The sequence below is a fragment of the Clavispora lusitaniae genome (genome assembly GCF_014636115.1).
Source record: "Clavispora lusitaniae strain FDAARGOS_655 chromosome Unknown tig00002663_pilon, whole genome shotgun sequence".
Classification (NCBI taxonomy): Eukaryota; Fungi; Ascomycota; class Pichiomycetes; order Serinales; family Metschnikowiaceae; genus Clavispora; species Clavispora lusitaniae.
Window position 1 is genome coordinate 782,328 of NW_027093982.1, and position 26,301 is coordinate 808,628.

The 26,301-nt window shown below is 48.4% G+C and overlaps 11 protein-coding genes across 11 annotated transcripts; 3 read left to right on the forward strand and 8 right to left on the reverse strand. All coding sequences in view use genetic code 12, as the record gives it.

Moving 5' to 3' along the window:
* Window positions 1-393: 393 nt before the first annotated feature.
* FOB63_004980 (AAA family ATPase) lies at window positions 394-2,823 on the reverse strand (the record flags this gene model as incomplete). The annotated part of the gene is made up of 1 exon (XM_002617345.1): window positions 394-2,823. The coding sequence occupies one exon, from the start codon at window positions 2,821-2,823 to the stop codon at window positions 394-396; it is 2,430 nt and encodes an 809-aa protein (XP_002617391.1).
* Window positions 2,824-3,275: 452 nt separating this feature from the next.
* Window positions 3,276-4,061, forward strand: FOB63_004981 (uncharacterized protein; the record flags this gene model as incomplete). Its single annotated transcript, XM_002617344.1, has 1 exon — window positions 3,276-4,061. One exon carries the CDS (start codon window positions 3,276-3,278, stop codon window positions 4,059-4,061), a length of 786 nt encoding a protein of 261 aa, XP_002617390.1.
* Window positions 4,062-4,542: 481 nt separating this feature from the next.
* On the reverse strand, window positions 4,543-8,220 carry SKI2 (SKI complex RNA helicase subunit; the record flags this gene model as incomplete). The annotated part of the gene is made up of 1 exon (XM_002617343.2): window positions 4,543-8,220. One exon carries the CDS (start codon window positions 8,218-8,220, stop codon window positions 4,543-4,545), a length of 3,678 nt encoding a protein of 1,225 aa, XP_002617389.2.
* A 585-nt stretch (window positions 8,221-8,805) lies between these two features.
* Window positions 8,806-10,494, reverse strand: PTC5 (type 2C protein phosphatase; the record flags this gene model as incomplete). The annotated part of the gene is made up of 1 exon (XM_002617340.2): window positions 8,806-10,494. The coding sequence occupies one exon, from the start codon at window positions 10,492-10,494 to the stop codon at window positions 8,806-8,808; it is 1,689 nt and encodes a 562-aa protein (XP_002617386.2).
* A 1,789-nt stretch (window positions 10,495-12,283) lies between these two features.
* RPS20 (40S ribosomal protein uS10) lies at window positions 12,284-12,640 on the reverse strand (the record flags this gene model as incomplete). Its single annotated transcript, XM_002617337.1, has 1 exon — window positions 12,284-12,640. One exon carries the CDS (start codon window positions 12,638-12,640, stop codon window positions 12,284-12,286), a length of 357 nt encoding a protein of 118 aa, XP_002617383.1.
* Window positions 12,641-13,340: 700 nt separating this feature from the next.
* Window positions 13,341-14,171, reverse strand: FOB63_004985 (uncharacterized protein; the record flags this gene model as incomplete). Its single annotated transcript, XM_002617336.1, has 1 exon — window positions 13,341-14,171. One exon carries the CDS (start codon window positions 14,169-14,171, stop codon window positions 13,341-13,343), a length of 831 nt encoding a protein of 276 aa, XP_002617382.1.
* Window positions 14,172-14,647: 476 nt separating this feature from the next.
* DCP2 (decapping enzyme complex catalytic subunit) lies at window positions 14,648-17,014 on the forward strand (the record flags this gene model as incomplete). Its single annotated transcript, XM_002617335.1, has 1 exon — window positions 14,648-17,014. One exon carries the CDS (start codon window positions 14,648-14,650, stop codon window positions 17,012-17,014), a length of 2,367 nt encoding a protein of 788 aa, XP_002617381.1.
* A 332-nt stretch (window positions 17,015-17,346) lies between these two features.
* On the reverse strand, window positions 17,347-18,807 carry FOB63_004987 (uncharacterized protein; the record flags this gene model as incomplete). Its single annotated transcript, XM_002617333.1, has 1 exon — window positions 17,347-18,807. The coding sequence occupies one exon, from the start codon at window positions 18,805-18,807 to the stop codon at window positions 17,347-17,349; it is 1,461 nt and encodes a 486-aa protein (XP_002617379.1).
* A 2,214-nt stretch (window positions 18,808-21,021) lies between these two features.
* RIO2 (protein kinase) lies at window positions 21,022-22,290 on the forward strand (the record flags this gene model as incomplete). Its single annotated transcript, XM_002617332.2, has 1 exon — window positions 21,022-22,290. One exon carries the CDS (start codon window positions 21,022-21,024, stop codon window positions 22,288-22,290), a length of 1,269 nt encoding a protein of 422 aa, XP_002617378.1.
* A 492-nt stretch (window positions 22,291-22,782) lies between these two features.
* On the reverse strand, window positions 22,783-24,624 carry SSB1 (Hsp70 family ATPase; the record flags this gene model as incomplete). Its single annotated transcript, XM_002617330.2, has 1 exon — window positions 22,783-24,624. The coding sequence occupies one exon, from the start codon at window positions 24,622-24,624 to the stop codon at window positions 22,783-22,785; it is 1,842 nt and encodes a 613-aa protein (XP_002617376.1).
* A 610-nt stretch (window positions 24,625-25,234) lies between these two features.
* Window positions 25,235-26,032, reverse strand: FOB63_004990 (KH domain-containing protein; the record flags this gene model as incomplete). Its single annotated transcript, XM_002617329.2, has 1 exon — window positions 25,235-26,032. The coding sequence occupies one exon, from the start codon at window positions 26,030-26,032 to the stop codon at window positions 25,235-25,237; it is 798 nt and encodes a 265-aa protein (XP_002617375.2).
* Window positions 26,033-26,301: the final 269 nt, after the last annotated feature.

A 26,301-nucleotide genomic window follows, 5' to 3' on the forward strand; every position in this document is an offset into this window, starting at 1 on the left:
CCACTAGCGAGAAACACAGGAGACATATAGGCATGTACTCTCACAGACGCTTTCTTCTTGTTTAATTAAGAGAGGAACGAAAAGATTTAAGGCGAAGAATCCAGAGTACATTAGATAGCATAAACCAATTACAGCAAAAATTCTATATACGCATCAGGTTTTGGCTTAATGTAGTACGCTTTGCCCAGTTTCTTGTAAATAACTTTATTAAAGGAAAAGGTAGGGAAAAAGCCGCTGCTGGTATTCTACGTCTTTGTGAAACCAAACTGTTTCAAGCGTAGTATGCGTTGTGTATTGAGTAAGTCATTATAATTATTGTCTCAGATGATTAGTTCAATCTATTGTCCTTTAGGAAACGCCATGGATCCATTCGGAAAGACATTTGATGAGCATCTACATGCTCAAGCCGCTCCGTTGGGCAAAGGCAGTGTAGTATTCAATCATGTCCGGGGTGATTCCTCGCGAGATGCCCTTCAACGCATGGTCAAAGTGGCGCTCCTCCACCTTTTCACACGCGCTGTCCTCCATGATGGCCGCAAGCCCTGCCTCCTGGCAGAGAAGCGCCACCTCTGCGCCCGAGCAACCTTCTGTGGCATCGGCCAAGCGCGCGAAAAGCTCGTCCGCGCCGTCGACGGAAAACTTGGCGCAGCGGCGCGCAATAAGCTCGCGGCGGGCCTCGCGGTCGGGCGGCGCCACGTAGATGTGGCGGTCCAAACGGCCCGGGCGCAACAAGGCCGGGTCGATGTCGGTGGGCCTGTTGGTTGCCGCCACCACCACGACACCTTGGAGCTCCTCGACTCCGTCGATTTCGTTGAGCAACGACGTGAGCACGTTCTGGCCCGCCAGGGTCGCCGACTCGTCGCGGCAGGCCAAGGCGTCGATCTCGTCCAAAAACACAATCGACGGCGCGGCCGCGCGCGCCTTGCGGAAGATCTCGCGCACCGCGCGCTCGCTCTCGCCCACATACTTGTTGAACACCTCGGGGCCCTTGACGGCCAAGAAGTTGAGGCCGGACTCGGACGCAAGCGCTTTGGCCGCGAGCGTCTTGGAGCAGCCGGGCGGGCCGTACAACAAGACGCCCTTGGGCGCGGAGATGCCGAGGCGGGCGAAGGTGGGCGCGGCCGAGAGCGGGAGCTGCACCACCTCGGTGAGTTTCTGCTTGAGCGCGTGCTGGCCCGCGATGTCGGCCCAGGCGACGCGCGGCATCTCCAAGAAGATCTCGCGCATGGCGGACGGGCGCACTTCGGCGAGCGCGGCGTCCAAGTCGCGCGCCTCCACCTGCGTGTCGACGTGCGAGCCGGAGGCGAGCGAGACCGAGTCGATGGGTCTGTTGTCAACCGGGCCAGCGCTGCTTTCCGTTTCAGGGATGCTTTCCGTTTCAGGGCTGCTTTCCGTTTCAGGGCCGTTTCCCGTTGTTTCACTTTGGTGTCCCGTTGTTTCACTTTGGTCTCTCGCGAGCGCCCGCCCGATGGCGCGCATCACGCCCTCGCGGCACACGGCCGCCAAGTCCGCGCCCACGTAGCCGTGGGTCTTTTCCGCGAGCGCGCGGATCTCCGCCCGCAGAACGCGGCACCGCCTCATGCGCGCAAGCTGCCGCACCAAAATGTCCTCGCGCGCCGCCGCGTCCGGAATGCCCACCTCCACCTCCTGGTCGAAGCGGCCCGGCCGCCGCAACGCCGGGTCGATCGCGTTGGGCCGGTTGGTGGCCCCCACCACCACAACGCGCCCGGCGTCCGCCATGCCGTCCATCATCGTAAGAAGCGTCGCCACCACGCGCGACTCTGTTTCGCCCGCATCCTCCAGCCCGCGCTTGGGCGCCAACGAGTCGATCTCGTCCATGAAGATGATGGCAGGCTGGAACCGCACCGCCTCGGCAAACACCGCCCGCAACGCCGTCTCGGTCTCGCCCAAGTACTTGGACACAATCAGCGGGCCGTTGACCATCAACACGTGCGCCTGGCACTCGTGCGCCACGCACCGCAAGAGCATGGTCTTGCCTGTTCCGGGAGGCCCGTGCAAGAGAATGCCGCGCGGCGGCGAGATGCCAAAGTCCAGAAAGAGCGCCGCGTGGTGGAGCGGCAACTGCACGGCCGCGCGGAGAAGCGCCACGGGCCGCGCAAGGCCGCCCACCTGGTCGAACGCAAACGGCTGCGGCAAGTGGTACTTGCGGAGACTGTCTTTTGTGGCCGCCACGCTGACCTTGGTGCTCTGGTTGACGAGCAACACGGGCGCCGGCGGTCTCAGGTCGAGCGAGAGCGCCTCGAACTGCGCCGCAAGGCTGTGGGCGTCCACCACCGTGAACCGTTTTCCCGCGTGCTCGAGCTGCATTCCGGGCTGGACGAGCGCCGCGGCCGCCAACGCCTTTTTAACTGTAACGTTAACTGCAACTGTGTCTGTAACTGTATCTGCAACTGTGTCTGTAACTGTGTCTGTATCTGCAACTGCATCTGTAACTGTATCTGTAACTGCATCTTTCTCCACATACACCTCCACCAGGTCTGCGTACGGCGGCTGGCGACTGTACTTGTCTATTGTGACACGGTCGCCGAGCAAAAAACCGCCCAACGAGCGGAGCGTCGGCGGCACGCAGATGACGTTGGAATCGACGTCCGCCGACGTGGCCACGATGGCCACAACGCTAGCGCCGTCTTTGCGGAGCTCCACAAAGGCGTTTTTCTGGAGCTCGAGCGCCTCGGCAATGTCGGGCTGGATGTGCACCGTGGTGGCGCCAGCGAGGCCGGGCCGCACGATGAACGCCTCGGGAAGCTTTATTTTCTTTCCTTCGGGCGCCGCCGAGCTTTTCTTTTTGGTTTTGGAAGACATGGAGATGGAGATGAGAGCGCGCGAAGAGAGAGAAGACAGGAAGAGGAAACACAGGAAGAAGACACAGGAAGAGGACAGAACAAAGACAAGAAGAGAAGAAGACGAGAAGAATACAGAAGAAGGACAGAATAGAGAATAAAGACAGAAAGACAGAAAGACAAAGACAGAAAGACAAAAGACAAAGACAGAAAGACAGAAAGACAGATCAGAAGAAAGACAGGAAGACAGAAAGACAGATCAGAAGAAAGACAGAACAGAAGAAAGACAGAACAGAAGAAAGACAGAAAGACAGAAAGACAGAAAGACAGAAAGACAGAAAGACAGAAAGACAGAAAGACAGAAAGACAGAAAGACAGAAAAAGACAGACTCAACTAGAAGACTCAACTAGAAGACTCAACTAGAAGACTCAACTCGAAGACTCAACTAGAAGACGAACAGAAGACAGACGTCCATGCTCCGCTTTCTCGCCCGCCTCCACACGGCCGAGGCCGTTCTGACACGAGACCTCTTCCTCGAGAGCGCCCACGTCTTTGCCGGGCGGCCCCAAACGCCGTCGTTTTTCGCCCGCTCCACCACAGACTTCACCTCGCTCTACTTGGACGGCGAACCGCACAACGAGAACATCAGCGAGTCCTTGCGCCTCGACCCGGCGTTCCAGAACCTACTAGAGGCCCGCACATCACACATCCAGAACTTCGTGGGCCCGCGCTTCCCGCTTTCCTTCTCCGACTTGCTCTGTGTGGCTTGTGGCCTCGCCAACATGTCCGTGCTGTGTTCGCTGCTGGCCAGCGCACTCGAGAACGTGGCGATCCAGCAGTCGACGCTCCGGGCGGTGGGAAAACGCTACTTTCTTTTCCAGGCCCAGACCTGTACCACTTTTGCCGATATGGGCCATCTTTCGGCCCACCACAAGGAACTAGAGCATGCGCTCTCTTTGCTTGACGACCTGCCCCGTCTCATTTGCGATTTCATGAAACAAAACTCCTTGTACGATGCGGTGATTCCGTATCGAGGCGCACATGCCGCAGGCCCTGTTCTGGCAGAAGAAGCAAAGAGGCTTCGCCTGCTCATCCGGAACCAGACTTGTGTGGGCAGCTTCTACACGTTGCTCGGTCTTCTCACGACAAAGTTTGACAAGGACGCCGTGAGAGAACATTTCTGGAACTCCCGTGTGCTCGATCCAAACACGGGCATTATCCGCATAGCCACAGACAACTACAACCGGAGCCAGACGTGACAGAATAAGAAGTGTAAGAAGTGTCTAGAAAAGTCTAAACATGAAACTTAGACAAGAACTGAAAAATACACCAAGGACCAAAGATTCAGCCATCTTGACCCTTAGCATGGCCGGTGACATGAATTACGAAAGGCCGGTGACAGCGACTAAGAAAGCTGCTACAATGACTCGCCTGTGAACTAGATTGGAAGTGGGTGATCTTGCCCAAATCCTAAGAAGTTGTACTCACAGACCAACAGTGTATATATGTCTGGATGCAACGACAATTTTCTGAGTCTCTTTCAAGCTTTAGCATTACCAACAACCTTCCACCATTTTTCAGACGCATATTATCACATTAGAGAATGTCCAAAATGTAGAAAACATCAGTCGTTCGTGATCTCGTACGGGAAGTCCCATATCCTATCAAATAAGTGCAACGCACAGTTCTTGAATCATTTTGGTATACCAGCATCAATGATGCCATCTATTAATCACTATATTAAAGGTACAACGACGCACAAAAGACAATATCTCTCTTGATACGCTCCTGTGCTTCGGACATTTTCGAATGCAACAGGGAATCGCCCACAATCAAAGCGGCGTCCTTGACTTGCCGGCAAATTTCGTCCAACCGAGTAATCACCCGCACAATTGTTCCCTCCAGCTCTACGCTAATTTCCATAATCTCACGGAACGACAACCCACGGGCCCACTCATATACCACGTTCAACAATGCAAACCGGTTTCTTTCAAGAAACTCTTCCTCTTCTGTAGTGAGCGACACTTGATACTCGTTATATATCTTCAACAACTTTTCAGAAATCTCCAAAATACGTCCACGACCTTTCTCCAATCTTGGAGTCATAGGAACGGGCTCCTCTTCTTTCGAACGGCCTTCATACACAAAGCAAGATAAGAGCGCCACAATTTCCTCCGGTTCAAAGTCACCCAAAAAGTTATCCAAAATCAACTCCGTCAACACCAATTCCCATCCAGAGTTGATTTCACACGCCACACGGCCCTTCAAGGCCACGTTCTGGTTTTTATCAATGAAATCCAAGCGCTCCAAGACCTGTAATCTCTGTTCATAATCGGGGAGCAATTCCAAGTTTTCATCCGAGATCAACTTGTTCAAAGATTCGATGTTCTTTTTGATCGACGCCCTCTTGTGGAGCTGTGAGTATATAGTTTTGAAATTTGGCCGACTGTATACGTCCTTTTGCGAGAACTTTTCCAAAACGTTGTTCTTCTTTGCAACTAATTCGTGTAGGGAAAGATGCATCGCCTGGTCGTACAGAACCTCTTTCAATTTGTACTGGAAATTGATGATAGTCTTAATGACATCCTCTGTATCCTTAATCGCCTGTGGATCATTCTGCAAAATCGATCGGATACTAATTTTCAACTTGTATTTGCTCACAAACTGAACCAGCTCGAATGGAACACTGGTCATTCTCAAGTCCCCCTTGAAATGAATGTTTTCCATGGTTTTCTTGAGGAAGTCTTTCACAGGAATGTACGGGATGGCATACTCTTTGCTCGACTGCTCGTACTTCTCTCCGTGGTTGAATGTCAAGAACACAATTTTCTTGTTGACAGAGTCCACCTTAAACAAAAAGCCAAACCGAAGAACTTCGTCCTGGTCTCTGAAAACTGCAAGTTTTCCAACATTGAGAAGATAGTTTCTGGCGATGCTCAGCGTTTCAACCTCAGACACTATGCGGCTGTAGACCCGTTGATATTCCGCTAAAAGCTCGTATGCCTCCTCATATTTGTCCAAGTCGTCCGTGTCATCAATTTTCAACAAACCCAACTCTTCTGTTAAGGCATCCACTTTATGCTTATGTTCTGGCAAAAGCGTCTGCGTAGAGTTTTCACTGAAAGAATGTTTGATCATTTCCTCGACTCTCAACGCCTCGATCCTCAACAAGTTCAAAATCATGTTATAGGTTAATCTGAATTGAGACAGCAACTTAGTAGGTGCGCCCATTGTCACCTCTTTGAAATCTGTGGGGGAAAGCGGCTGCTTGTAAGACATTACTATCACCGTACCAGTAGAATCCAAACCTCTTCTTCCTGCTCTTCCAGCCATCTGCGTGAACTCACCGGGAAGCAAGTTTCTGAAACCTCTACCGTCGTGCTTACGCAATTCACAAAACACCACTGTTCTTGTGGGCAAATTCAAGCCCATGGCGAAAGTTTCTGTGGCAAACAAAACCTTGACCAAAGACTTGGAAAACAAAATTTCAATGCACTCTTTCACAATTGGCAATAAGCCTCCGTGATGGACGGCAATACCACGGCTCAACATGTCTCGAATGCTCAAAATCTGAGGCAACTCCCGGTCTTCTTTTTTCAACCGTGCAACAGCACGGTCTATGAACATGTGGATTTCCGAGCGCTCTTTAGCATTGCAAAAATTGACTCCGCTCAACGTGTCCACGTACTCCTCGCATCTTTTCTTTGAAAACACGAAAACCACAGCCGGAAGCAATTTTCTTTGGCTGAGATATTGCACCAAATTGACCCATGTTTGCTTATTGGGCCCGTCTCTGACAAAAGCGCCTCTCGGTTGCAAGTTTCCTCTTCCTCTTGCCAGCGCTCCTCCACCTCTGTTTCCGCCTCTGGCAGTTCCTCCTGGTCCTTTTCGAGAACCGGAACCCATGGTGGTATTTGGAGGAGCAGCCTTGCCGTCACCGACCAATGCTTCTTTGTGCTTTTTGAATTCAACCTCGCTGAAAACGCCATTGGCATTGATTGCCTTGTACAAATCGTTCTTAGCCCACACGAAAATCTCGAGCGGAACGGGTCTTTTCGGAGTCGAAATCACGTATATGTCCTTTTGCTTTGTGCGGCCCACCCAGTTGGCAAACTCAAACGTATTAGGCACAGTGGCAGAAAGCAAGATGTACTTCACGTGGTCAGGCAACATGATGATGACTTCCTCCCACACCACACCACGTTCTATGTCGTTAACATAGTGGACCTCGTCAAAAATGACAAACTCCACATCACGGATAAGATCGGCGCCCCGGTAGAGCATAGAACGCAAAATTTCTGTCGTCATAATCAAGCAGTTTGCGTCTGGGTTGATTTGCACATCGCCTGTGATCAAACCAATGTCCATATCCTTGAAGGTTTCTTTGAAGTCTCTGAATTTCTGGTTAGACAAGGCCTTGATGGGCGACGTGTAGATTGTTTTCGTCATGTTGCGGGCCGCCATGGCAATGGCGTATTCTGCCACAACAGTCTTACCAGCAGAAGTATGAGCGGCAACGAAAACCGAGTCTCCCTGCTCCAAGTGGTAGACGGCTTCTTTTTGGAAAGTGTCCAACTCAAACGGCCACTCGCGGGCCATGTTGGGCACCACCTCGCTGAAGTTCTCGATTTTATGGTTCAAGTCCACCACATGGGCCCAGTTCCGCTTCACTTGCGCCTCGTTGTCCATCTGTGTTTTCAACATCGAGTAGTCGAAAGGAACAATGTCGTCGATTTCCTGGAGAGCGTCGGCGCCCGAAGCTTCGTCGTGCTGAGAGGCCATCAACTTCCCTGTGAGGTCTGAGTTTTCATGGCTTGTGTCTTCTTCCTCATGGCCCAAAGTTTCGGAGGCGCCCAACTCGACGATTCCTTCGGCGTTTTCAGACGCATGGTCCAAATTCAAGCCTCGCAGCAAACCTTCTGGGATATCAAGCAACCCGGCGGCGTTTCGGTGCAAATGGAGCATGTCCAAGCGGCTCTGCTGTCTCAGGTTGATGCTCTGGTTCGTCTGGGCCTGGCTGAGGATTCCGCCCGGCTGGAAGGGCAAAAAGCTTGTTTTCCCGCTATGCGAGTCCTGTTTCAGTCCGTACTTGCGGTTGATGGACAAGGAGTTGGACGCATTGGCATTGTCCAATTCGGAAAGACGCATTTCTTCTTTGTAGCCGCAGATCTCGCCCTTGATGCCGTTTCGTTTGAAGCGGAAACTGGTTCTGCTGACAGGTTCCGGGTGGCTCAAGAGATTGTCAAAGACCCGTTCCTTGTTGAAGGATGGGACACATTGCACCAAATCAAGAAGATCCCAGGTGATTCTGTTGGACGGCTCCAAAATCTCGGCGGCCAAAGTCTGCGACACGTCTTGCGGCCGGCTTTGATTGGCCGAGAAAACCCGTTCTTGCGGATCCAAATGCTCGGTCGACATGGCGATAAGATGATGTTTTCGAAACCTGTGCGCACAGAAAAGCCTATAAGAAAGATGGAAAAAAGGCTTACAAAAAGACTTACAAAAATGGCTGAGCGTGTCGATTTGTCTGCTAGATACATTTATGTGCTATGAAGTCAGTCTACCAAAATGAATTCGTCAATGAAACTTGGTGTCATTGGGCCAAGTCTGACAAGTCTGACAAGTCTGACAAGTCTGACAAGTCTGACAAGTCTGACAAGTCTGACAAGTTTGACAAGTCTGACAAGTCTGTACAGTGCTTGAAGTCTGCAGATGTGGGAGAAGCACTGACTACGGTAAAATGTAGTAGAATGGGCTAGATCCCGATTGTCTGACTTTCTTGTCATAGTAGGAAGATACCTGATCCAATTGAACAATGTATAGCACAGGCACAAGCGTAGCCCAAAATAGACAAGTCTTGGTTGTCGCCACCAGCAGCCAGAGAACGCCACCCACAAAATCATACAGTGCTCTATGTCTCATTGAGAAATCGCCCGTAGTTCGACAATAATAGCACCCAGTGTCGACAACAACAGCACCCAGTGCCTAACGTTCCAGTATAGCTCACAACTTGGGCTTGGATGCATCTACGCCGCCAGCAGTGGCCTCGCGGTTGATCTCCAACTTGCCATTGTCGTCCTCCTTGTCGCCCTTCTCAAAGAAAACCACCGTCACGGTAAGATCATCTCTGTAGCGCCTCGAGACCGGGTTTGGAATGGAAATTAGCATCAGCGTCTGTTCACGAGACCCGCCGTTGGACAAGGCGTTTCTGATCAAGTGCGTGGACACGTTTTTGTCCTCCAACATGTAGCCGTTGCCGAAAGACGCTTTCCCTTTGCGGAACGGCTGTTTGCTGCTCTTGTCGTTGGTGATATCTGCCACCACAGGAAGACCCTTTTCGCTCGAGCCAAAGTAGTTCCAGAACGACTTGTTGGGCTTCACCATTTTCTCCTTCTCCATCCACTTGACTACGAGCCCGACAATCTCCTCGTTGGAAAGCATTTCGTAAAGCCCGTCACTGGCCATCACCAAGAAATCGTTGTTTTCCGGGCTGATTTTCGTGGTTGTGATCACCGGTTCCGCCGTCACATACGGCGGAGAGTTCAAGTTGTTGGGAAGACGTCTTCCGAAAAACTGCTTGTAGATTTTCTCCTGGATGGACGCCGGCAACTTGTAGCGGCAATCGCCAAACGCTCTCGATGGTTCCAAAGTGCCCAAGACACGGCCATTTTTGATGACGTTGGGTTCGTCTGGGTGCTCGGAGATGATTCGGGCCACTTCTGTTGGGTTTGAGCCCGTCTGGTCGATGCTGAGCTGTCTCACAGTCCATCTGTTGTCGCGGAACGAGCCCAAGAGCGCTCTGGAGTCTCCGGTGACGGCGACTTTCAAGATTTTCGAGCTTGTGTCGTAGAAAGAAAGCAACGCACACGAGCCAGAGAGCGCGGGCATCAACAACTCGGCCGCCTTGGCCTTGTTGTTGTCGGTCAAAAGCTTTTCGATGTTCTTGTTGACGATTTCGTGGTCCAACTTCAAGAAGCCGTTTTTGATGGCCTGGTCGATGGTGGCGCTGTTGGGCACATATCTCAAGTTGTCCTCGTTGGCCGGTTTGAAGATGGTGCCCAACTCGTGGATGATGTACAGAATCAATTGGTCTCGCAACTTGGACGACGTGGTCCAGCCGCCGTGGCCGTCAAACACGCCAAAAAACATCCAGTCCGTGCTGGTTTTGATGTTGTTGTCCTGCAAGATCGGCACCTGGACGATTTCCTCGGCACGGTCGTCCTCGATGGGCGAGTTGGAAGGAAGCTGGCAAATGTCGTACCGGGCGACGCCTTTGCCCCGGTTCACGTAGTACGACTCTTCAAACTGCCTGAGCTTGTTGCTCACCTGCTCGTCGTTCAAAAGGAACACGCCTTCCTTGTGTTGCTGCGCCCCAAGCCCGTTTTTCTGGAGCATGGAGCTGGTGGTGGACGAAAAATACTTGGAGTCCAAGACTTCGCCTGCCTTGGGCGCCTGTTTCGGCACGTTGCCGCCGCCCAACGACGACGGAACACTATCCAACTTGTAGTAGTTGGTGTGGCTGAGAGTCACATAGGAGCCAACAATGATCACGCCAGACACGAGAGCCACGTTTTTCCGGCCAAAGAGCCGAGACGTTTTCTTGGCCGCTGGCGTGCTGAGCAAGCGTCTGCAAGTGGGAAGGTGCTTGGAGGCAACGTATATTAGCCGTTGTCGTGGGGTTAGAACAAACATGGAAGGAGAGACTGGTAAATCAATAAAAGTGTATCAACTGTTCAAGCTGTTTCGATGCTGGAAAACTGTGTCAATTGTTGATAGACTGGTGAAAGACTGGACAGACTGTATCTAGAGACAGAAAAGACGGCACAGTGAAGGGGAATTTTGACACAGTAAGCAAGTATGGAGTTGCAGGGAGCGCTGGATACCGGAACGAGACAATAGGCTACGAATGAATTGGGAAGGAAAGGAAAGGATGGAAATGATGGATAGAAAATGGAGAAAATGGAGACGATGGAAAATGAAGAAAATGGAGATGGAAAATGATAGAAATGGAGATGGAAAATGAAGAAAATGAGGATAGAAATGAAGAGATGGAATACAGATGAAAATGAAAGAATAGACTGGGTCGGGTCTGATGTCGTTCTGGTCTTGCACCCATTGTGAAACTTTTCAATGTGGAGTAGCTAGGTCTTTAGCTCTTGTGAATTTGAATGTAGTCTACTTGTGCCTTCAACTTTCTGAGATGCTGTTTCTGATTTACATTTACTGTTATTGTTGAATTGAAGTGTTTATGTGTTGAAGTATTGATGTATTGAAGTATGAAGTATGAAGTATGAAGTATGAAGTATGAAGTATGAAGTATGAAGTATGAAGTAAGAGGTATGAAGTATGAAGTATGAAGTATGAAGTATGAAGTAAGAGGTATGAAGTATGGTAAACTTTATTATGTTGATTATATTTGATTCCTTAGCTAGCTTGCCGATATCAATATCCTCAGACTTCCATTCTGCTTCAAATACTGCTAAATGACAAAAATCTTTAATTACGGATAAGACGAAGTTGGCCAATCTCTAAGGTCTTCCCCAATTTTTTTCTCCACCTTCCTCATTCCATACTCGATCGTCAACCAATTATTAACTTCTAGTCTGTTGAGTCCAAATTCTCTTGCATAATCTTTCAGGCGAACAGCAAGCCGGAAAGAAAAGACCCAAAAAGAAGAGGCCGCTGTTCTTGCAAGAGGCAAAGATGAGGTTCAACTAAGGATAATCTACAGCAAACCATTATACATTGATAAATTTATCAAATCCAGCACAGTTCGTATGCGCAACTAGATAGTTTCTAAAATAGATACCACTAGTAATGTTGTCTCGCTTAATTAAGGTACGCCTCATAATGTTAGCTTGCTTAACAGTAAATGTACGCCTGATAATTTTAGCTTGCTTAACAATGAAGGTATATCTGTAATGTTTGTCTTGTATGTCTGTAATGTTCTTCTATGTCTGTAATGTTTGTGCTTAATAATAGAGGCATGCCTAGTAATGTCTCGTTTAACATTAAAGATACGCCTAATAATGTTAGCTTGCTTCTGAACATTGTCCTAATCGTATTCTTGATAAACCATGGGTAATCCAAAGCTTGTAATTTGGAGATTGGTACTATAGAGATGGTCTAGTGATGGTGGTACTTTTCAATCGATTTGTGAAAAGTCACATCTTTATCAGGCGTGTCAATGAAAACCTAAAGTTGTCTAGATACTACTCGATTCTTCTTCCTCCTACAGCTTCTGAAACCGACAATGTATTGGAACTATACACCAGCGACACCAAAACACTTTGTCCCGCTAAATGCACCAAATCCTGATAGCTAACACCGCAACGTCTGTGTACATGCAATTAAAATACACGGCACGCCTAGAGCACTTGGACACAAGTCACCATCTCTCCTATGGGCCCCACACTTGCCCAGCACAAAAACAAAGTCATTTTGGCGCTTCAACTTACCGAAACCCTTTCAGTACTTCTGCTTAAGCAGCAACGGTAACCTCGACATCCACACCTGGCTCAACAGTGATCTGGGTGATCTTCTTGACGATTTGAGCTGGGGCTTGCAAGTCAATGACTCTCTTGTGGATCTTCATCTCGTAAGCGTCCCAAGTCTTAGAACCCTCACCGTTAGGAGTCTTTCTGGTGGTGATCTTCAAGACCTTGGTTGGCAATCTAACAGGACCCTTCTTAACAATGTCGTTTTGGGTGGCATTGTTGATGATGTTAGAGCAGACCTTCTCCAATTGCTTGACCTTGGTGGAAGTCAAGGTGATTCTGATCTTGAGAATTTCTTGAGGTTGTTCCTGGACCTTTTCCTTGTTGATTGGGGCAGACATATTTGACGTTGTGAAGAAGAAGATAAAATTTTGCTCGCGTGAAAAATTTGTGGAAGCGAGGTGCGGGCATTGGTGGTGCACGTGACACGAGATGTCGAGGGCCAGAGCCCTGCGAATTGGTCCAGTCACGTGTTACACACAGCGGAGTAGGCAAGATACACTGAAGCTATGGGGTCAAGAAGGTATGGAGTCAGTAACGTCAGGTATCGAGTCACAAAAGCCATTTGAATGACCTAGAAAAAGCAAGTGACTTGATTTGTGTAGATTTATATTGTGCGGAAATTCCATCATGCGAATCTCAAGATCAGAGTATACTACCGAGAGTCTCAGTATGGGAAGGAATGATCCTGATTCGGCTGCGTGTGTTCATTCTGTCAGTGTTAAAGATAGTCTGTGACTGTAATATTCATAGTTGTAGATGAAAGTTGTGGGAACAGGAACGCGGTAGATAAAATAGACGATAAGAGTAGGATAGAGATGGGATAAAGACAGAGACTGAATTGAACAATTCAATTCAGTTGATGGCAGAAAGTTGATGATAAGAACATCATTTGAGAGAAGACTTCATCGGATTACATGATACGATCAGCTGCACAGCTCCGCGCTTTGTAGTTTCTTATTGTCTTTAATGCTTTGTATAGATGAAAGAATAGCGGAACATGTCAAGCTCAGCCATACGTTTTTCTCGTGCCTGTTTCCTCTAGGCTTTTGTCTTCTGCTCAAGCTCCTTTTCTAGCCCTCTCACCGTTCTCCATAAGACCTTCGTCTCGTCGTCATTGGCAAAACCACTAGTAGCCCAGCGGATTTTTCCGTCCTCATCCAAAATGTATATGTACCCTGAACATGTGTTATCGCACATTAACGTCTTCTTCACGTCTACACTGAAGGTGTTGCTGGACAACATAAAGTACGTGTCGTGTCTGGCAGGCGGAATCATGCCTCTCAAGTTGGATTTTGCCAATTTTACAAAAAGGCCCTTGATCCAACTCTGTGGTAAGTTCACATCAACAATCTGCGTGTGTGGATATTGTTTTTGGAGCTGCTCGTAACCTTCGGCACTGAGATTATCTGGAGTGTAGGTGTCGGTACAATTCTGTCCCGATACAGTGGAAAAGATGCGTACGATAGAAACCTTTCCTTTCAAAACGTCGTAGAGACTTTTTTTGTGGTTCAAAAGCGTGTAGCCCGTGAAGCTGGGGAAATACTTTGCCTTGTCTTTTTTGAAGTAAGACACTGGAGGAGTGAAGATCTTCCCCTGAGTGTTCGTGAAAGATTTCGACTCATAGAATGGCGAGTGCACTATGTCGTGGTCTAGCTGTTTCTGTCTCTTTTCCCTCGCTGCCAGACTGAGGACGTTTGTGATGGAAGATGATTCATGACTCAAGTAAGTTGGAGAGTCGAAGCCGAAGGGTTTCGTGATCGGCTGGGATTTTTCTAAAGCGGGCTTCGAAGCCTCCTTCAAGGTCGTAACAAACCGAGGAACCTGGCGTTCGAAGACCCGAGCACCTGTGCTGAAAAGCCGTTGTTGCATCTTGTGTAGAATGTTGGTGGTACGGATTTTTCTCAGTAGTACGAGTCACTTTGGTGATGTGCGGAGAACGGTGAAGCGAGGAACCAATAACGTAATATAAGGAAACGGGCGAATGCAGAGAATATCACAATAAAGCGCCTAAATGAAGATCATCAGTTCTAATGCTGGAAAGAAAAGGATCCGTGCGCTTCTCTTTTGTTCAACCAACTGCTCTTGGGTGCAAAATACCGTGTAAAAAACGCCAAGGCGGCGCCAGAAAAGAGCTATCTAGCCACAACAGCTCAAAAAACGAAAATGACACGAATTGAAGCTCTGGTATAGCTGCCAGTTCACGCAGACTCATCTAACCCAAAGACAGCCCAATCCCGAACCAGGCACTGTCTGCAGGAAAATGGAACTGGGCAAAAAAACTCACCAAATTCCAAACCCCAGATCTATACCCACCACAATAAAAACAGCATACATAATACGCGGCCATGAGCATACAGCTAAGAGACGGATTGGCCAACCAGCTGGTTGACCACGTACTTGAAGATCTCCTTGTGAGATTTGTGATCAATGTGCCAGACGAAGACTTGTCTTCCATCGAACGAGTGTTCTTCCAAGTGGAAGAGGCCCAGTGGTTCTATTCGGATTTCTGCAGACAGCTTAATCCGGCATTGCCGGGAATGAAAATGAAACGCTTTGCGCCCGCCATGCTCAGCAAATGCCCGCTTCTCTGGAAATGGGGCGATCCCGCCGACGCACTTTCGCAGTTTGGCAAGTACAAACGAAGCATCCCTGTTCGGGGCATAGCATTGATGAACGAGGACTTGTCCAAGATTGTTTTGGTGCAAGGCTCAGAGTCATTGTCGTGGTCCTTCCCTCGTGGAAAGATCTCGAAGGACGAGAGCGACTTGGAGTGTGCCATTCGAGAAGTGAGAGAGGAGACGGGATTCGACGCTCGCGACTATGTCAACGAGAAAGATGTTATCGAGCGTAACGTTTATGGAAAGAACTTCAAGATCTTCCTTGCGAAGGGCGTTCCTGTGGACTTTCCGTTTGAGCCGTTGGTGCGTAACGAAATCGCCAAGATCCAGTGGTTCGACGTTAAGGCCCTAGCTAAAATGACCAAACAGACACCAAACAAGTTTTTCATTGTGAACCCGTTCCTCAAGCCCTTAAACAGCTGGATCAACAAGAACAAGGGAGTGGTGAGCGAGGAGCAATTGAAGAGAGATGCTGAGGTTCGTTTGAAAGCTTTGATGGGCATTTCGGACGTGGTGCTGGAAAACACCGACGCCGGAAGAGAATTGCTAGACCTATTGCAAGGCGCAGCCAAGGCACAAGCGCCAGCTTTGGCCCAGTCCCAGTCCCAGCCGCAGCACGCCCAGTACATCCAGATGAATGTGCCACAGCACTTGCAGAACTTTTATGCGGGCATGGGCCCTGCTGCTCCGTTTGTGCCGCCCATGCATCCTCAACAAGGCTATATGGGCATGATGCCACCACGCGAGTTGCTTCGGAACTATGGCTCTGTGCCACCCAACTTTGCATCGCCCGTTCCACGTCCCGAGGCTCCAGCCTCTATTGCACGCGATACACTGAACTCGAAAGAGTTGTTGTCCATCTTAAAGGGTGGGCCCAAGCCTAAGCGAGAGGCTGCGGCTCCAGTGTCAGGAGTCAACCGTGCAGAGGAGTTGCTCAAGCTCTTCAAAAAAGAACCAGAAACGGGCAAGGACAAAGAGAATAAAGAGGCCCAGGACAAGGAGGATACGGACAACAATAAAGAACTCAACAGCAACAACAGCAGCAACAACAACAACGGATCTGCGTCCAAAACAGATGGTCCAAAAATCACCCTCTTGAAACGTGCTCCTAACGAAGATGCTCTGGCCACCCTTTTGGAATTATTGGGCAAACGACCAGATGCACAAGCTGCTCCAAAACCCGAAACTATCGAAAAGCCTAAGCCCAAATCCAACGCCTCTGCTGAACTTTTAGGTTTACTTAAGCGAGAGAAACCAAAGACGGAACCTGAGGCGAAGCCAGAGCCTCTGCCCCAGCCTGAAAGATCTTTGGCCGAAACTCAACCGCAAAGAGAGCCACAAGAGAACAGCTCCACAGAGTTGTTGGCCATCTTAAACCGCAAACAGCCCGAAACTCGGGAGGCAGACAAGAACGCTTCGGCAGAGTTATTAGGAATTCTAAACAAACCAATCCGCATTGCCCGCAGAGACAAAGATTCACCTGTTGACCTCAAGAGCATTATCGGATCGCCCGAAACGTCCACGCAACAAAGCACACCCGCACACAGCTCAGATCCAGGTTCCGGCAATCGGATTTTGAGCACCGTCAACAGAAAATCCACGCCCAACTCACGGCTGATCACTCCTCAAATGCCGATAGTGCAGCCTCCACTGAGCTTCGACGACTTTGAGGATTTCGACGACATTTGTGCATCAGAAAATGTCATGTATCAAAGCATAGCGAATAATATGGATGACAGCGATGACGACAACTTCCACAGTGCTGTGGAAACTGCAAACGCCAATTCTCCGGAGCCAGAGCGCAGAAAGATAACGAAAGGGCGCAAAGACAACTCGCAGCAGGCAGAAACCACTGTGCCAGAACAGCCAATTGCAGAAAAGACAGCCATGAATCCGGTACTGAACGTGGGAAGTCTCCAGGAAACATATGGTGGAATGGAAAACATAAGTGCTCCACCACACCCGGGGCTTGGAATGCACACGAACAGCAACGGTGCAAGTTTGCTTCAGCTTTTGGGCAGACGTCCACCAGAACCGAAGCCAGCCGAAGGCCGCGAAGAGTTGTTGAGCATTCTCAAGAGCGGCCGTGCATAGATAGGCATTACTAATTTAATACTAGACGTGAGATCGAGAGGGAAGGTAGTATAAGCTGACGCAGAAACGGGTTGAGAGAATATGGCACAATGGTAGAATTAATTTAATGAGTAGTTGAATGATGGGTCAATGAGTACTGTTAAGTACGTTAAGGTTTAATGCTAAGGATAACCTCCACAGTTAGCGGACAATAAAACAAAACTGTCGGTCTCAGCAAACAGAGGAAGAGGTTCGGCCAGGAGGGAGAGAGGACAGCTAAGGTAGATCAGAACAAAGATGATAGGAAATAGGTTGAAAGAGTCAATGGATCAGATCAGGTACCGACCGCCGATCTAGGTTCCGAAAAAACTGCTTGCGTCCGTGGCCACCATACGAGGTTTGCGTGCGTTCTTCTTGCGCAGCACGAGTGCGCCCTGGCGCTGAAAAACCAGGCGGTCTTCGACAACACGCGGCAGTTCCGGGGCGTATTTTACTTCCATGGCCGGATCAAGCAAGTAGCAATGGGGCACATAAGCCGACCGCGTAGTGACTTGTTTTTCCCGTGCGAGCCATGTGTCACCCACAGCGAGCACCAAAGCTGCCCTATCCTGGGTGGAAAGCGTTTGGGCAAAGAATTTGATGTCCCACATGACTTTGGGCGCTGGCACAAGATCTGTGTTTCGCAGCAAGTAGTGCACCTTTAATGCTAAGGGGTACCCAGCCACGCGGGCATTGGCGGATTTCCTCTCGTCAAGGAGGCGCCATTGCGTACCGAGAACAGCACGGCCGTCACCGTAGTGGGTACCGGGGGCAGAAGTGGAACCAGGCTGAGAAAGAACAGCTTCCTCCAAAGCAAACCTCGCCGTAGGAAGCACCACGTCGGCTTCCACATAAGCTAACGGTGTGGGTTCTTTTAGAAGTTGGAGGAGGCCCTGCAGCGTTATGTTAGGGCAGCGGCACAAACGTACAATCTTCAACAGCAGCAGGCGGTGCGAGAGGCTCGCGCGAAGCGTGTATAGGAACTGGTCGTCCACAGCGGGGTTGCCCGAAAGGTCGAGCGCCACGAGCGACGGGACTAGGCACACCGCGAGCAACTGGCGGCGCGAAAAGGGCGGCGCCGAGCAGTCCGCGACCACAGAGCAGTGCGCGCGGGCCACTAGTGCCGCCCAGTCTTCAAGGCCCACATTGCTGAAGAAATTGTCAATGCGGTGCTTGCAATGTGTGGGCACGAGCGCAAGGGCAAGTGCACGGTGGCGGAGGGCACTTGTTTTGTTTTCCGACACTGGGGCCTCTGAGAAAATTGCAACGTCCGCATCTGTTTCTTTTTGTGCCCTCGTCTTGTGTTGTGCATTGTGTGCTTCTGTTTGGGCGTATGTGTACGCTCTGCTGTGGTGGCATGCAAAGGCTGGGTGCGCGCCAAAAGTGGCTGCAAACATCAGGAAAACGCGCGGGGTGTCGCGCCCGCGCTCCAAGATGGCGCGCCAGACGGGCTGCCAACACGACCAGGGGGCCTGGTCGAGGTATTCTGGTTCAAGCGCGTCGGCGGCATTAGCTAGGTGCTGAGCGCATATCTGACGAAGCGGCAACAAGCGCCGCCGCACGGGGTTTGGCTGCAAAAAATCCCCGCAGGGGGGCAAGTGTGGCCAGGGGTAGGTGGCGCAGCCGGCTGCGTCGAACAGAGGCGGAGGCGGCGCCGGCGGCGCAGGCGAAGCGGGCGCGTGGGACGGCGGTCGGAGGAGGCGGCGTTTGTGGACGCGCGGGCGGAACGCGCGCCGGCGCTCTTTCTTGCGGCTGTATTTGCGGCGGTTAAACATGAAACGGATGATGAAGTTTCGGCGGCTAATTGTCCTTGTTTTGAAGATCGGTCAAGGGGTTTCTTGACTTTAGGCACTAATTGTAGTTTGGATTGAGGACTGTAGTTCTGGATTGTGGACTGTAATTCTGGATTGTGAACTGTCTTGGATTGTAAACTGTAGGTCTTGAAATTCTTGCAAACTGTACTTCTTAAGTAAGCTTAACTGTAGCTGCCGTAGTTCTTGTATATTGTCTGCAGCTCTTAGACACCCAAGTTCTTGTACTCCTTTATCTGGTAAACTTTCTAGCTTTAGAATATGGTATGGATCAGATATCTCCAATTGTTCAAAGGGCCAATCGAATCACTCCTCTCTTTCAAAGAAATCCTATTCAATTGACAGCATTAGATCTTAGTAGACCGTAAACATATGGATAGGGACCATGAAGAAAGAAGGTAGAAGTTGACAGATCAAAGACTGCGAAGATCGCGCTAATCGGTTTTCGACCATAGAATCAAGAAAGAGAAGGTGAGAGGTATTCAGTTGGGCAAGTTTGTTTCTATTCCTGTTTGGGCCATTACTATTCAGTGGTTCTAAAATTCAAATTCAAATTTTAGATCCATATTCCATTTCATCTTCATCGGAGATTATTAATCGCAGATTACAAGATTTGCCTAAGTTTGGACTCCATTGTAAAATGAAAACAATTTTGCCTCTACGGTCATATCGTAAAATTAGCTGGTCCAGAATTTTTCGACCCGCTGGTTTGAAATGTTTTCTCTGCAAGTATGCCTCTCATCTACCCGTTACTACTTATTCAATCTATACTCAATCTTGTGCTTCACAAACCTCCATAGATATCTATGCTTCGACATTTTGCAAGTAGAGCAAATGAGGCTCGGACCAAGCCGTAACATACGGGATTGTATTTGAAGACATTCATGTTAACAAGGTAAGAAGTAGCTTACTCTTATGTCATTGGTAGAACATGTTCAATCTTAAGTAAGCTGGTCAGAGCTGGCTGATACTATTCCGTTCCTTGCACTATTGTTTGTAATTTCGTATTGAACTACAGCTTGGATGGATGATATTTACTCTTCGACATTTCTCTTTCTCATGTCTCACTGCTTTGCCCTGTTCAATTGCTGTCATCATAAGTAGCATATATGCCTCTATAGTATTCCTTACTAGAACGGAAAATGTCATTTGGAATCATGAACATGCCATCTACGGCATTAACAGGCAACTCATATATAATCCTGACCAGTCTATAGCATCATTTTGGTTCTGGCATTTCTTTTCAATCTTAATTTAATCTGTCCGGATCCTGACCTTTCATTCAAACAGTCCTCTTATTAGTACCCGTAAAATTACTACTTGTTTCTATTATCGCTTCTTTGTTATTCTGTCTTTGTCCCTTCTATCTTCATCACCAACTCTTCATCTACCTCATCTCAGTAAAACCTCAGAGGTAAACGAAAACGTCCCACCTTTAGTACTTAGAAGTTCAAAGGGCCACAAAAATGTAACACAATATCTTCCAGAATGTCCAGAACAGTTCCTTCTTTTCAAGGTTACCTCAAGGCCGCATGTACATTTAAACTCGTCTTAAAACAATCTATAGATAAAACTAATAAACTAGTAGCTTGATAATCAGTATTATCTAATATAACTTCATATAAAGCTATAGCTAATAACATAAATAATGATGAAAATAATGTATATATTAATATATAATCAGCTGCTTTATCTTTATTAGCTGCACCATATAAACCTATCATAATAAATAAAGGAGCTAAAGATGCTTCAAAATATACATAGTAAGATGTCATATCTTGACACATAAAATTAATTAATAATATTATTCCTAAATTTAATACTAATTCAAAAAATAAAGTACTACGTATACTATTTCGATTAGATATAATTGATAAAGGTATTAAATATGCTGTTAATAATATTAATATATCAGCTATTCCATCTGTTGTATAATATACATCTACGTCTTAAAACTCGTCTGAAAAAACTCGTAAACTCGTCTTTTTTTTTTTCTTTTTTTTTTTTTTTTTTCTTTCTTTTCTTTTCTTTGAATCTCGTCTTGAAATTCAATTAAAACAAACTGAACAATTCTCTTCTCTACTCCTCTTGTATCTCTCTAACCTCCATCTACTCCATCGCCTTTTCGCATTTTCGCATCGCACCATCACATTTTTATCTCTTCTCCATCTTCTCAACATGAAGCTCGACACTTCCCACATGCGGTATCTTACCGCCGACGACTTCCGGGTCCTCCAGGCGATCGAGCTTGGCTCGCGAAACCACGAGTTGGTCCCCACACAAATGATCCATTCCATTGGCGGCTTAAAGTCTCCGTCTGCCACACAAAGAGCGTTGGGCGACTTGGCCAAGTTGAAGCTTGTGTCGCGGCTCAGAAACGCCAAGTACGACGGGTTCCGCATCTCGTACTCGGGCTATGACTACTTGGCGTTGAAGCTGATGTTGAACCGCAACACGTTGTACTCTGTTGGCTCCACCATCGGCGTGGGCAAGGAGTCGGACATCTACTCGGTCAGCGACCCGCAGGGCTCGCAGAAGGTGTTGAAGATCCACCGGTTAGGCCGCACGTCGTTCAAAACCGTCAAAAACAACAGAGACTACTTGCGCAACAAGCAGACGTCCAACTGGATGTACTTGAGTCGTTTGGCGGCAGAAAAAGAGTACCAGTTCATGACGATTTTGTACGACAACGGCTTCATTGTGCCGCGGCCCTACGACTACTCCCGCCACTGTGTGATGATGGAGTGGATCCGCGGCTACCCGATGAGGCAGATGCGCAAGTACAAGCACTACAAGAAACTCTACTCGGACTTGATGAACTTCATCGTCAAGTTGGCCAACCACGGGCTCATCCACTGCGACTTCAATGAGTTCAACATCATCATCCGCGACGCCGAAGACGTGGCGGAACACCACTACGACTTTGACTTTGTCGTGATCGATTTCCCCCAGTGTGTCTCCATCGACCACCCAGAGGCCAAGTTCTACTTTGACCGGGACGTGCAAGGCATCCGGTCGTTTTTCGAAAAAAAGTTCCAGTACACGCCGCAGCACGACGCTTCCATGTTCGACACCGATGGCTACGGAGACGGTTACAAGTATGCATACCCCAACTTCAAGCGAGACGTTTCGCGAGTGAAGGAGTTGGACGCAGAAGTCAAGGCCTCCGGATGGACAAAGAAGAAGGACAAGTCCGACATGGACTTGGAGCAGGCGGTTCAAGGCATGAGAGCCGTGACTCTTGAGGACGAACTTTCTGAGGTCGAGAGCGAAGACGATTACGAAAGCGGCGACTACGAGAGCGAAGACTACGACGACTACGACGACTACGATGTGGAGGAAGACGACGAAGCGTCGGACGAGAACGAAAAGATCATCGAGGCTCTTTCTTCGGGCTCCAAGAACCTCAAGATGGACAAGTTGGGCAACTACATTTTGGAGGATTAAGGAGAGGAGAGAAGGAAAAGAGGAAGGAGGAAGGGGAAAGAGGAAAAGAAGGAGAGGAAAACAACAGAGAGGTTCCTATGTATCTGCTAGAAATGATTCGTTGTTTAAGCGAGAGAGCGACTTGGGATTTCTTGCCTTCCCTTGAAAGATATGACACTCAATCTTTCAATATGTGATCTTGGTTAGAAATTCAAGAGAATTTTCTTATCTCACTCAACTTAATTCATAATTCATATAAATCCATTATCTTCACCTGAACTCATCTTATTTTATTCATCCTATTCATCTAAGACAATACTTTTCCCAGTGTTGCATCTCCTTAGACTACAACATTCAATACGACTGACTGAATATTCCCCGATTCTTGAAACTAGGTTAATTGTATCCATATTAATCTGTCCTACGCACAGTATAAATTGTATTTATTGACCCCAAAGTATAAATGGCAAAATGGTTTTTTATACACGAATTATTCATCATTTCGTATTATGCTTAACGGGTAGCCATACCTTTGGTGACAGCTCTCTTCAAAGCCAATTCAGCCTTTCTGTAGTCGTCACCGGTGGACTCCTCGATCTCCAAAGCTTGCATAGCGTCAGACAAAGCGGTTTCAATCTTGTCTCTGGCGTTCTTCTTCAACTTAGCAGACAAGACTGGGTCGGTGATGGTGGATTCGACAGATGCAACGTAAGCCTCCAACTTTTGCTTTTGTTCGTGTCTCTTGGCGAAAGCGTCGTCAGCGTTCTTGAACTTCTCAGCGTCAGCAATCATCTTCTCAATCTCGTCGGTGGACAATCTACCGATAGAGTTAGAGATGGTGATGTTAGCAGATCTGCCGGTAGACTTCTCGACGGCAGTGACCTTCAAGATACCGTTAGCGTCAACCTCGAAGATAGCCTCCAAGACTGGCTCACCAGCGGACATTGGTGGGATGTTCTTCAAGTCGAACTCACCCAACAAGGTGTTCTCAGAACAGTTGACACGCTCACCCTGGTAGACTGGGAATTGAACGGTGGTTTGGTGGTCAGCAACAGTGGTGAAAGTTCTTCTCTTGATGGTTGGAACAGTGCTGTTTCTTGGGACAACTGGAGCGAAAACGTTACCTTGCATGGCGACACCCAAAGACAATGGGATGACATCCAACAACAACAAGTCCTTGGTGTCCTCAGAGGTGGATTGACCGGTCAAGATAGCACCTTGGACAGCGGCACCGTAAGCAACAGCCTCATCTGGGTTGATGGACTTCTCCAATTGCTTACCGTCGAAGAAGTCAGACAACAACTTCTGGACCTTTGGAATTCTGGTGGAACCACCAACCAAGACAACTTCGTCAACACCGGACTTGGAGATCTTAGCATCCTTCAAGACTTGCTCAACTGGGTCCAAGGTAGACTTGAACAAAGCAGAGTTAATGTCCTCGAATCTAGCTCTGGTGATGTTAGCGGAGAAGTCTTCACCCTCGAACAAAGAGTCAACTTCAACGGTGGTTTGGGTGACAGAAGACAAAGTTCTCTTAGCACGCTCACAGGCAGTTCTCAATCTTCTCAAAGCTCTGGAGTCACCAGAGATGTCCAAACCGGTCTTCTTCTTGAAGTCAGCCTTGAAGAAGTCCAACAAGTTGGTGTCGAAATCTTGACCACCCAAGTGAGTGTCACCAGCGGTAGCCTTGACGGTGAAAACACCACCAGTGATGTTCAACAAAGAAACATCGAAAGTACCTCCACCCAAGTCGAAGATCAAAACGTGTCTCTCCTTCTCAGACTTACCAGCACCCAAACCGTAAGCAATAGCGGCGGCAGTTGGCTCGTTGATGATTCTCAAGACGTTCAAACCAGCAATGGCACCAGCGTCCTTGGTGGCTTGACGTTGAGCGTCGTTAAAGTAAGCTGGAACAGTGACAACAGCCTTCTCAACCTTCTTACCAATCTTGGCCTCAGCAATCTCCTTCATCTTGGTCAAAACCATAGAGGAAATTTCTTGAGGGGAGAAAGTCTTGGTCTCCTCCAAGTACTCAACTTCAATCAATGGGTTACCGTTGGAGTTGATGACCTTGAAAGGCCAGGTCTTGATGTCCTTTTGGACAGACTCGTCGTCGAAAGCACGACCAATCAAACGCTTAGCATCGAAAACAGTGTTCTTTGGGTTCAAAGCAGCCTGGTTCTTAGCAGCGTCACCAATCAATCTTTCCTCAGCGGTGAAAGCAACGAAGGAAGGAGTAACTCTGTTACCCTGTTCGTTAGCAATGATTTCGACAGCAGAGTCGTAAGTAGCAACACAAGAGTAGGTAGTACCCAAATCGATACCGATAGCACCCTGGAAAACACCGTCAGCCATTATTAAGTGGAGTCTTTAACTTGAGGGGAAAAAGAAGGAAGAGGGAAAAATCGAAATTTAAATGAAAATTTTTCGCACGAAAATTTTTCAGGTTAGATGCGGGAGTCAAAAAAAAAAAAAAAAAGAAAACTGAATACAAAAACCTGTACAGAAACTGCGATGCGGTACGAAATATACGCATCCAACTTACCCGGCACCAATGTCACTGTTGGGAAATCAATGGAGGACACTAAAGGATTCTCCACAGCCCACCTGAGAGAACAGGCAGGTTTGAGTAGACAACGTTTCCATCATTGTCCCGTGTAATCATATCGTGCAAGGGAACAGGAATTATTGGGCCGAATGAGGAGACAGGACGTCACGTGGCTAGGAGTTGCCTGCCACCGTTTCGCAGCCAGCACCTACCAGGCTGAAAGGCTCTGTGCGCCACTACCATCCACGTAGGACAACATTGAAAACAAAAGACGGGTGAGATTTTCCATTCGCCACAATTGACCTCAGCACTCTTGTTTTGGTAACAAATAACGAATATGAGCTCGCTTGTACGAATGTGAGCTGATGAGGCCCTCACGCGACAGTGCGCGACATAAGGGCTGAGGAGCCACCCTGCCTAACTCCGCCTACTCTCATGGAGGGCTCTTCGGAGAAGCGCCCGCGCGTGACTGATCTGTGTGGGCGTCCCTGTGAGAGAGATTGTTTGGGGAAAATCACGCGAGCGGAATTTGGAGAACATGGCTAGCGACTCCAGCGAAATGGGGAGAACAGTGATGTGGCACTGAGAAACGTTTCGTATGTGGGTGATGCGCTTGCCCTCTGAGCCAATGATTGTACTGACGTCCAGTTTGCTTAACTTGACAATCTCGGTGACGCTGGCATCATGGGGAGGTGAAGGTACGGATGCGGGCTCGACTGAGCTTGTGTTTCGCGGAATGTCGTCAAGCGACACCAAGGGGCAAGTTTTTGCAGCCACTGGCGGCAATTTTTTTAGCGGCCAAAGAAACTGGTCAAGTTTTTCTTGCAACTCAGCATTGCTAACCGTTTCGTATTTTTTCCCATAAAACGCCCTCAGGCTCGGTGAAAGTTGGTTTTGTGCGCCTACACTCCACGACGTTTGGCAGGCGATGTTTAAGAGCGTCAAGATTTCGTATTTTCCTCCCACTATCAACGCCATCCATAAACCAGGGGCAACTTTTTCGCAACGGAAGTAAGGGGGCGAAAGCTGATTTCCTTTGGCGGTTAGAGCATAATTACCGCTCCACTTGGAAATGAGCCGAACAAGTTCTGGCGTAGAAAGAGAAAGATGGAGCCCTTTTTCAGCACCACAATACGGGATCGAAAAATCGGCTTCCATGGAGAAGGAGTCAGAAGTGTAAACCAAAACTTCAATGTCGTACACGCTGAGGGACATGAATAGAAGTAGAGAAAGAGAAAAGAAGAATAGAAAAGAGAAAAGAAAGGAAAAGAGAAAAGAGAAGAAAAGAAAAGAGAAAAGAGAAGAAAAGGGAAGAAAAGAGAAGGAGAAAAGAAAAAGGAAGACAATGAGAACAGGAAAGATTGAGAAGAAATGAGAACCGGAATAAAACTGGAAAGAGAAAAGAGAATAGTAAAGAATGCGAAGAAATCGAGATAAGAACAGAAAATACAACATTTTAGTCGAAATGGAAGCGAAATTCATTC